The sequence below is a fragment of the Polyodon spathula genome, chromosome 22 (genome assembly GCF_017654505.1).
Source record: "Polyodon spathula isolate WHYD16114869_AA chromosome 22, ASM1765450v1, whole genome shotgun sequence".
Lineage (NCBI taxonomy): Eukaryota > Metazoa > Chordata > Actinopteri > Acipenseriformes > Polyodontidae > Polyodon > Polyodon spathula.
The window spans coordinates 1069026-1080363 of NC_054555.1; the positions used below are offsets into that span (position 1 = coordinate 1069026).

An 11338-nucleotide genomic window follows, 5' to 3' on the forward strand; every position below is an offset into this window, starting at 1 on the left:
TTGTCTGATGATAGTGGAGTATCACCATTGTCTGATGATAAGAGTACTTCTCATTGTCTGATGATAGTGGATATGTCTCTCATGTCTGATGATAGTGGAGTATGGTCTCTCATTTCTGATGATAGTTGAGTTTCTTTTTTTTTTTTTTTTTTAGATAAATGTTCAAGATGTATTAATTTCTTTGTTTCCACATATAATTCTAAAAATGTTTTGTTTGTTTTTTCCTTCTCATAAACTAGCTGCACCTATCCAAGAATATCCGTGAAATCGGATGCAGCTTGTAGATGCCGGAATGCAGAATAACCTGTTATGCGCATAGCCTTGCAGTAGGGTAGCATACAATTACAGCAGGTGTGCGCTCTTGGTACTGTATAGCACAGCCCTGAACGCTTGGTCATTGTCTGATGATAAAAGCAATCAGTCTGAGCAAACAAGCTCCCTGCCAGCACCATTGTGTGCAAGCGGTAGCCCTGCTCAAAGAACAGCCCCTTCTCCGCCTACCTGTAACCTAGTAACTCGCAGCAAGGCGTCTGAGCGGCAGAGGGGTAGAATGTGCCGGTGGCTGTCGCTATTCTTCCCCGTTGTGGGGCTGTGTGGGCACTAGCTTTGGCTGGCAGCATTGCTACGGTTTTGTATCTTTGGGTCGTCTTTAATTCCCTATTTCATCGTCGTACGTATTTCAGGTTGAGGTGACGGGTTTGTGAAGACTGTGGCTGGATTGCACAGACCTACACTGCGGCGCAGACTCGGATCATGTTGTGATCAAAGAAGTGCTAAGCTTTCAAATCAGGTCTCTCCTTCGTTTGTTAGCATTATTATTTACTTTTATTGTGCTGGGAATATCTGAGTTCTTGTCACTTGTCTTTTTTATGTTAAATCAGGATGTTAAAATCTAAGTGTGTAGAATACACAGTAAAGGCAGATCACCTTGACATGTTTTTTTTTTTTCTGGGGGAAAACCTACAAACCCACAAACATTTAATTTGCAGAATTAATATTTGTTAATCAAAGGAAATCTGTTATTATTAGGGTTTTCTTTTTTTTTTTTTTTATTCTTCTAGCTGCACCTATCCAAGAATTCTCGGATGCAGCTTGTAGATGCCGGAATAGAATAACCTGTTATGCGCATAGCCTTGCAGTAGGGTATTATGAACGCTTGGTAAAGCAATCATTGCCAGCACCATTGTGTGCAAGCGGTAGCCCTGCTCAAAGAACATGCTCGCAGCAAGGCGTCTGAGCGGCAGAGGGGTAGAATGTGCCGGTGGCTGTCGCTATTCTTCCCCGTTGTGGGGCTGTGTGGGCACTAGCTTTGCATTGCTACGGTTTTGTATCGCAGCAAGGCGTTGTTGTTGTATTATGTCGCTATTCTTCCCCGTTGTATTGTTAGATTGTTAGATTGTTGTTTTTGTTGTTATTCTGGCAACCAGGATGTTTTGTATTTATATATTTAACCATCCATCGCTGTGTTTGCACCGAGCCGGTGCCTGTAGTTGCTACCTCAGGAAATTAGAAAAGCCTTTGCAAATATAAATCATATTTTAATTGGTCCAATGCATCTGTCATCTCATTCTTAAATATGCTTTAAATATGAGCTCACACCCCTCACCAGCACTAAGACCTTTGTAATACAGGAGTGCTGTGTAGGGCTTTTATTTGCTTTGCGAAGGTGTTAGCTGTCGGGTCCAAATGCGACCTATCTCTGTAGTGACATTGCTGTACAGCTTTTGAAAATAGAGCTGTGTAGAAAATAACATTACAAACAAAAGCAGGGTGACAAAAGATGAAAGCTTCAGAGCATTGGCGAACAGGCAGCGCTCCATTACTGTTTACAGGAACCGCATTACTAAAATAGAATATCGTGTCAGTCGCGAATGTGCGAGTGGAGAGCCATTCAAGGTGTAGCTCACGTCGTACTGGAGGTTGCATGCACATTTCTGATAAGGTTCGTTTAATCGGAAAACAAACACCCTCATATCTCAAATTCTTGAAGCACCTGTGTAGAATGCTGTAGGACAGGCAGTGGTTTTACAGGCCTGGCAGTTACAGAGGCATGATGAAGGAGTTATCACGTGCATGGGGCTTTCTGTGCAAGTGCTTCTTCTTATATAGACACAAGCACACATAACAAAAGTGTAATACAGCACAGTTAAAGCATGGTCAAGCATTGTAAAGCACATGTTTAAAAACAATGGCAAACTATGAGAAATGCACAGGGCAAATTTACTGACTGTGCAAATTGACGGGGTCAAACTTATATCAACAGGGATATATCGGCAGTGTTGCCCTATTGGAAAGTACAAGACCAGGGCCTGTTTCTGCAGAATTCATTTAACAATGGCACAAAGCATTATAGCAATTCTTAAATAACGCTGCATGATTTGCTTTCTGCTGAGTCCTTCAGTCTAAACCTAAATCTTAAAATTCTTCTTACTCTATCTGTGCCACAGTGCTGCGGTACACTGTGGATAGGGATATAGCATCTCACAGATCCGGTTCCCTCTGTTCTTCTCTCTCCCTCTCCAGACTCTGCCGAAATGGAGGGTGATCCTGAGAGCAGCGCTCCTGAGACGGAGAGCTCCAGAGAGGAGGTGCCTGCTGAAGCTGCCCCCGTCCCTGACAGAATGAAACGAAATCAGCTGCAAGCTGTCGAGGAGCTTTTGTCCACCGAGAGGAACTACCTGAACATGCTGCAGCTCTGCACTGTGGACATCCGAAGCAGCCTGCAGCTCAAGCAGGTGCTGAATCTCAATGAATAATAAACATCAGCAGGTGCTTTTTGGGGTCCTCATTCAATGGGAACTCTCCAATGCAGTTATGTGTGCCCGTCCATCAGCTTTCACTCTACAGGGTGAACACGACAACTGCCTTTATTTTGAAAACTTTTTGCAAATCTTCAACAAACTTTTATCACAACCTCTTATAGACTTTTGGGTTGGGCTCTCTATTTTTACCGAGATATGTTTCTAGATAATGATGAGATTATGAGGAGACTCTGTATGGACACGCACTGGGTGAAAACTGCTTTAAGGATAACAGTATTGTAATTACAGTCTAATTCTAGGGTTGGTGAGACAATCAATATGTTAGGAAATGTTGACGTCAACGGAATTGAAACAGCAGGAAAGTTATTGTTCCTCTTATCCCCTTCAGCTTCCTGCAGTGGATCTGGCAGGACTGTTTGCGAACATCGATGACGTAATTGACGTCTCCATCCGATTGCTGAGCCTCCTAGAGAGGACTGCCCCCACAGACCCACAGTTCCTCGGCCTCATCGGTAAAGACACTTCCATGCACCTCTGTTCTGTTACAGCTTGGGGGCACACAGAGTTCAACCCTCATTGCCTGCATTATTCAGGCTAAGAACGGCAATAAACCAGATGGGGAATATACAGTCACAGAGAAAAATGTGCCAACGTGCACCCAAGAGAAGGAGTATTTGGCTTGTGTGCATCATACAGTGCATCAAAATCATGCTCCCTCCTGCAACAATTTGTATGCCCTCGATTGAAATAACTGACTATTTGGGGAACAGAAAACAAGCAGTGTTGCAATAAGGACGGTAATCTTGATGAGTCAATATGTTGAACAGTATATTGCCAGTTTTTACAAATCCTAGTGTCTTCCTGTGTTTTGTATAGGCGATGCGTTTCTGGGCCTGAGAGAAGACTTGGAGAGTGTTTACAAGGAGTATTGTGCCAGCTACACCAACACGCTTGCACTGGAATCCAGCTACAAGCAGAGTGAGGGACTCTGGCAGGAGATCATGCAAACGATAAAGACTGTTGCGTAGGTTATTGTGTTGAACTGCACCTCTAGCAGGGCTTTGTAACTGACTTGCACGTGGATAACAGGGCTGGAGAAACGTTGTGTCCCATTTGCTCTAGGGGATACACAGCTCAGAGAAAGCAAGGCTCAGGTAGAGGCTGTTCCAGGCTTATCGCTACACTAAAACTTCAGCTTAACTGTGTTCAAAGGATACTGCAGTTTCAGTAACTCCTCAGCTGCGGTCTAGCTCTGTGCTTAAGTTCCTCTTCTGTGGATTTTGTTCAGCAGTTAAACTGAGGTTGGTTTTGTCTTGTGGATCCTCATCAGCTATGACTTAACCCTGCTCTTGAGTAACTTTGGAAGCGCTAGTAACCTCTGCACCATCTCTCCTGTCACTCAATGACTCCGTTTCCGTTTGTGCGCCCCCTCCAGACCCCAGACCAACGCCTCAAGCCTGTCCTTCTTCATGGTGATGCCAGTGCAGAGGATTGCCCGCTACCCGCTGCTCCTGCAGAATGTGCTGAAGAACACAGAGCCCTCTCACCCCGACTACCAGCCGCTTCAAGAGGCTGCAATTGCCGCTGTGGAGCTCAACATCCACATCAATGAGTACAAGCGCCTCAGGGAAGTGGGTAAGGATGAGGACTCCACACCTTTCATTCTTTAGTTCTTTCGACCATGTGCTAAAGCACTGGTCCTCAATACCCTTCCTTGAAGGCTATTCCAGTCTACATCTTTATCAAATAAGTCACTAACACAAACACATGTGACTTGCCTGACTTGTAATCCTTGCAGCCGACAAATACAAGAAAACAGAGAGCCTTACAATCATTGATAAACTGTGCCGGATCAACAGGCACAGTATCGCCAAGAAGACAGCCAGGCTGAGCCAGATGATGAAGCATGAAGCTGGCATTGTACCCAAGGTAAGTTCTGTAATCAAACCCCTTGCTGTGCTGCTTGGCAGTGGTGTTTGAGGTGGGGGCTTTTTTGCTATGCTGCTTGGCAGTAGTGTTTATGAGTTGGGGCTAGGCTAAAGCATCTCGTTTATGTGTTTGTCATTAATTTTGTGTTTTTATAGACTGGGCTTGATTCTCAAATCCCTTGAACTCTAAATTGTCATTCATGTGTTTTATTTTATTTCAGAAAGGAAAAACACACCCAGTAAAGATAGCAAAAAAGAAATGACTTTTTAATCCAGGGTCTTGTAATAGTTTATCTACGACAATTTGGAGTAAATAGCTTTGAGAATCTAAACCACTGTGCTGACAGAAAACAGGCCAGCAAGACTTTAACTGGGGAAACCTTTCTGTTTACATTTTAAAGATCACATTGTTCAAAGCTGTGCAGAGCTGTTCACAAATAAACCCAAACCTTTCTTAATCTCAGTGGTCTTTCTTTTTCAAAAGTTAGGCTACAGTTAGAAGTAAGATATCAGAAACACAGGTTTGATTAAGCAAGTCAATGTTACTCAGACCTTTCTATGATTGTAGACAGAAGACAAAGAGTTTGACGCCCTGGAAGAATATATGTGTGTCCTGGAAAAGGGGGTTGCAGACCTGCAGGAGAACGTGGCTGTTTATCTGAAGCATTTAGAGGTAAGGGTTACTCTCACCATCACTGCAGTTATACTGCAAAACACAATTCAAATAGATAATCAGTTCTCATTTATATGACTGTGGAATGCAAAGGAAAAGACGTGGCCTTTTTAATATGGAGACTATGCACTGCAGAGAGTTCTTGTTTTAGCTTTGTGTTGTGGGTGGGTTTTAGAAGATGTAATGTACAGCAGGGAGTTTTTGTTTTAGTTTTCTTTGGCTTCTCCACTGCACCTGCCTGTCAAGGGAGGGCGTTACCTTTGATTCTCCCAGGCATGAGGAATAAGAAAAGTGAATTCTAATGCACAAGCATGCAGCCAAACCAGTGAGTGTGCTTGTGACTTGGCTTGTTCTCTTCCTGTAATTGTTCTGAGGGTGACAATGAGGCGAAGCAGCTGCTCTTGAAGTGATTTTCTCGTTCTGTGTGGAGGCTTCGTTGAGCTTGAACGTTGATTGCTTGAGCCCTGACCACCTCCTCCTCTTGGTTATCATGAAAACGCAATCACGGTTATAATTATAGGTCTTGGGTATGCAGGTTGTGTATTTGAAGAAGTATCACAAAAAAGCACACCCTCTCTTTCTAATCTCTTACAGCTTGGCCATGCTCTCTGATTACAATAGGGAGGATGAGGTAATCGTCTCTCTCTCTCTCTGAAGGACTTCGTCAGAAGTAGACCACACGAGCGGGATCTGGACATTGAAAATGAAGAGGCTGTCAGGTGCTATAAGGAGATTTCAGAAGCAATGCACCAGTGGATATACCCCACGCTCGTGAGTAATGATTTCCATACCCCGACGCTCTATCTGGAACAGGCGCAGCCTATCCCTCTCTCTGCCCCCTTCTCTCTCTCCCTTTCTCTCTCCAGAGGCGCAGGCTGGAGGCCCTGGTGTTCAGGCCAATCTGCACGCTCAGAGAGCTGATGGCTGGCCCTCGTAATCTGATCCGGAAACGCCTGCACAAGCTGCTGGACTTCGAGCAGATCGAGGAGAAGCGTCGGTTGGGCTCCGTGAGCTACGAGGAGCAGGAGGTCGCAAACACTTACCAGGCCCTCAATGCGCTGCTGCTGTCAGAGCTGCCACGGCTCAACACCACTGGCACTCAGCTCCTCCTGAACACCCTGGGGGCCTTCAGCTGCATACAGAGGGACCTGGCTGCGGAGGTGGAGCGGCTCAGCGAAGGGTACCTGCAACAGGTGTGCCCTGGACCTGCATGGGGCAGACTGCAGGGGGTCCAATAAATCAGCCATCATAGGCATGTTCATATCGCATGTCTCTCTGTTTCTTTCAGGTGTGAAATTAAGCAGATTCAGATCATTTTGATGTGTGGTGCAGATAGTCAATGGGGTGTGTCCTCCTGATTTTCACAGAGAACATGCTAACCAGCAGAATATGTGATATGGTCTTTGTGATGCTTGACTTACAGCACTGAAACTCTATATATTATTAACAGGAATAGCTAGTTGGTAACCGTTGCAGAGTTAAAACATGGGATAGTTCAAAAACTGTAATTATTATCACAGGATTGGGGGACCAATTCCCCGGACTGAACCTCTTACCAGGTCCCACGGTTTCTCACACTGCATTCTGTGCTCCCCTCAGCTCCCTCACAGCCACCTGCCCCCAGGTGCTTTCTGGGGCTGGGTGGGAGATGCTATCCAAGAAGGGACCCAGAAGGTGCAGAGTGCCAGCCAGATCATCGGAAAACATCTCAACACCCCAATAGCAATGGTAAAGAAGCCCTTGCTAAATAAATACTCCTCTGGGAATTTTGCATTTTGCCTTGTTTTTAGCATGCTCCTACTTTGCATCCTAGGACAGCCTGAAGTAGTATTGTGACTCCATTAAACAGCTCTGCTTTCTCTGTGTGAGTGTCTTAGACGCTGTGGTCATGGCGTTTGACACTAACTCCTCTCCTTCCAGCCCCTGAGCCCCTCCAGCCAGCAGCGATTGAGAACGCTCTCCCAGAAGTACAGACCGGAGCGCATCTACCAGGTCAGCAGCAACGTGGGGGGCAGCCGCGAGCTGGACCTGACCCTGCTGAGGGGGGAGCTGGTGGGGGTCCTGCAAGAGATGGACACGCGTGGAGACCAGCACCGGTGGCTGGTGGAGGCTGGAGGTACTGGTACATCCTGTATAGTATAATACAATGTAACATGTTGCATATTCCTTGAATTATTTTGTGCATTTCTAATACAGACTGAAGGATCACCAGTGGTTTTGTTTGACTGTATCCCGTTGGGGTCTCTTTCAGGTCGAAGGGGGTACGTCCCAGCTGGAAAACTAAAACCCTACCACCAGGTGGCGCTGACACCCTCCCTTTCCCTGTCTCCGTCCTTCTCCCCCTCCCGCTCTCCATCCCTCTCCATCTCTCCCTCCTGTTTTCCCTCTTCCCAGTATTTATCTCCTGTTGTGGGCGGTGCAGAGTGCAGGAGACACTCCTACACTGAGATGACAATGACAGACAAGACTACAGCCCCTCCCTGCTTCCAGGTTAGTGAAATCACAGTGACATCACAGAGACATGACTAGTGCCCTGGGCACATCCAGCTCAGAGCCAGAGCTACAGAAAGCTGCACTTCACACCAGGTGTGTTAGAAGTGCTGGTCCAAGGACCGCATAGTAAAATGTGGAGCCCCACAGCAGACTAGACAAGTGCTGGAGCGAGACCATGTTTAAAAAGTTCCCACAACAAGCCAGCAGGTGGAGCAGTGAAAGTACCGAAAGAGCCACAGAGTGTTCTCTTCCTCTGATGAATGCTATGGAGCAGATGTAAGTGTGGTTAGCCTGCCATCTCTAATTTATTTTTATTGAAGAGAATCTGATAATCCCAGTGCTAAAACAAATTGGATAAGTGATTTCTCGCTCTCTCTCTCTCATATATATATATATATATATATTATATATATATATATATATATATAATATATATTATTAACTATCATAATATATATAAAACTGTAAATCTTAAATCTCTAAAGTAAGTACAGTGGTAGTGTTTGAGAGAGAGAGAGAGATCCAATTGTAATGAAACTTGGTTAGGACATTCTTTAACACTGCGATTATCAGAATATGGAGGTACTGTACATGCAGATGCCTGCCTGCCAGCCTGTCTGTCTGTAAACAATGACATGTTTACATGCGCACACAGTGGCTGTGCGTCACAGTGATCTGCTTGTTCATGATACAGATGACCCTGATATAGTATTTGCATGTATCTGGAATCACAGGTCGAATGCAGCACGTGTACGTTTTCTTCCTCCCCTCCTCCAGGTGTTAGCGGGCTACGACTTCTCAGCGCGTGGCTCCCACGAGTTGAACCTGCAGGCTGGGGAGCAGGTGACGGTGCTGGAGCCCCACGACAAACGAGGGAGCCCCGAATGGAGCCTGGTGGAGGCGCGGGGCCAGAGGGGGTACGCCCCATCCAACTACCTCATGGTGGTGCCAATGGTGGGGGGCCATGCCAGCGCCCCCAGCTCCCCCAATCTGCTGAGAAAATGAAACTCCAACATGCACTGTGCTTTACTAAGTCACTAGTCCTTGCAAAAGAAACACAGTGGCTGCTAGACCTGGAAATCCAGGGCTCTGGTCTGAAGAAGCTTGCTTTTAGAGGGCCTGCACAGCGTGGACAGCGTTTCTCTTGTAACATCATCCTTGGCTCAGCAGGCTGCAAATGTTCAGTCCATTGGACACCAGTGGTTGGCCAGAGCACTGATACAGATCTGTCTGGATTCCAAGAGGCAACGCTTTAATTACACAGTGACCAAGCGTGAAGACCCTGGGGATTATATAATAGCTAGAGTGCTTTCATTGTTATTAATATGGTTGGTAGTGCAGCACTGCTGAATAAAGTACTCTGACTGACTGCATCCCCAGCTGCATGTCCTGATGCTGGCATGAAAGTTAAACCAATTTCAAGCACGCACTGGAAATGTGCCACTTTATGTCTTCTCTGCTTTTGGTTTCTTTGCCTACAGCTGCATGGGTGTCGGACACAAGATTCCTAACCCCAGCGTCACTGCGCTCCGATCCCCAGACTCAGTCCTCTGGTGAGTGCTGTGAACCCCAACATCACTGCACTCTGATCCTCAGACTCAGTCCTCTGGTGAGTGCTGTGAACCCCAACATCACTGCACTCCGATCCTCAGACTCAGTCCTCTGGCGAGTGCTGTGAGTTCGCAGTGAGGCTTGCACAGGGAGAAGGAGTTCAGAGGTTGTAGTGAAACTCTTTTTACCTACCTTTTAATCCGCTGCTAAGGGGCCTGGGGTTTGGCCTGTTGCCCGGCACCTTGTTTTTGTTTTGTTTTTAAATAACTAAGCTCTGTTTGCGTATTAAACATCACGCAATGTTTTTAGCATGGTACAGTTCCAATGATTCTTGTTTCTGCACACAGTGTAATTGTCAGTTTCTTTCTTTATTGAGTAACACTAGGGAGCGCTCTTGCTGACAGACTGCAATACACAGAACAAACTTCAGGCCTCCCACAGACTGGGATTCAGGTATCTGCAGATCAGTTGGCTAACTGCTTCCAGGGGGAATTGGAACACAGTTGGGTTTTTGTGCTGATTTATCCTGTTCAGCTTTACAACAGCGTTTAATAGTTTATAGTACACGGTCTACAGTAACGTCAATGTAAATCTTCAGCCTTCTATTGGAACAGAACTTAAGCAATATAAAAGAACTAGCTGCTGCTGGATTCTAAATGTAAAAGGGTAATCTGAGTGCATGTAGAACTAAACTGCTCCTTTATATCCCTGTTAATTTGTGCAGTGTATGAATAGCTGCTGTGAAGGCATGTGCACAAGCTTCTCTAGGCAGGGCTGCGCCTCGTCAGCTGACACATTGCACAGCCAGTTTAGATAACACCATGGTAATCCAGTTTCTAATATCTGGGCCTTACTCCCGCACAGCTTTTTTGCGAGGCTCCCCACGACATTCACAGCTGTGCTCCAGTACGAACGCTTTGTGTTGGTTTAAGTGAAAGAGGTCCGGTTGCTGAAGATCTCGATTCATTCACACAGCCTGTGTGTGGCACAAAACCCAATACTAGCATCGTCCCCTAGGACTAGGCTGGGGGCACCGCATGGCACAGCCCTCCCCAGATCAATTAAGCAGCCCAGTCCCTGCAAACTGGAGAGACCTGGCTGTGTAGCGCTGTGTTTCCCCATGCAGCGTGATGGAGTAGGGACTCCGCAGCCCCTAATAAAAAGTGTGACTGGGCTTCTGAGACCCTGCTGGTGAGGTACATCTGCTCTGTACAGGACTTTGAAGGAATGCACAGTGTCATCTAACCCTAACAATATTGCATGAAATGCAGAGCAGGTGTGAGCTGCAAAGCCAGAAGTATTATGCACTGTACTTTGCTTTGTCCTCAATAAAGAGAATAGTAAAGCTATTTCTGTGACGCAGCCCTAGCTTTATTATAATAATAATAAGTGGGCCACTCTGTTCTTTTAGGCACTTTGTCCTCAGCGTTTACAGAGGAATTATAGCCAGGTATCACTGAAGAAAAGTTTCAAAGGAAGTTTGATATAAAAGGGTGATGGGAAGCAACATCAGCAGGGAGAAACGTGGAAAATATTGCTTGACAAATGTCTCCTTTAAGTTGTGTAGCTGCTGAAAGGTGTCTGGTTTTGCAATTAGCCAGACACCGGGGCTTGTGATCAAGATGGAGTGGAAAAAGGTCAAATGAATCTCCCTGGAGGTTGCATGCAGTCACCAGCCTGTAACTGCAGTGTGGGTAGAACCTGGTGTCTTGGTCCCTGCTTCAGCCTCACTACCTGTCTCTCATCAGTCATCACATGCACACTGCATGCTTGAGGCTGAAGAATCGCAGACCAGTTAAGGCTATCTCATCACATGTGCCGCATGAATGGAATTACAAGCCATATTGAATTTCGCAGGGCAAACTTAAATTCTAATTCTTGATCTTGCATGCTGTGCAGATGCAAGCCCAAAGCATGTTAAAGAAGGCAGA

General features: G+C 45.9%; 1 protein-coding gene across 1 annotated transcript; it reads left to right on the forward strand.

Moving 5' to 3' along the window:
* Positions 1-2528: 2528 nt before the first annotated feature.
* Positions 2529-9718, forward strand: LOC121297447 (rho guanine nucleotide exchange factor 37-like). Its single transcript, XM_041223774.1, has 12 exons — positions 2529-2735; positions 3151-3274; positions 3639-3786; positions 4198-4397; positions 4561-4691; positions 5259-5363; positions 6021-6134; positions 6230-6556; positions 6963-7091; positions 7284-7479; positions 7615-7853; positions 8634-9718. Exons 1-12 carry the CDS (start codon positions 2535-2537, stop codon positions 8859-8861), a joined length of 2142 nt encoding a protein of 713 aa, XP_041079708.1. The 5' UTR covers positions 2529-2534; the 3' UTR covers positions 8862-9718.
* Positions 9719-11338: the final 1620 nt, after the last annotated feature.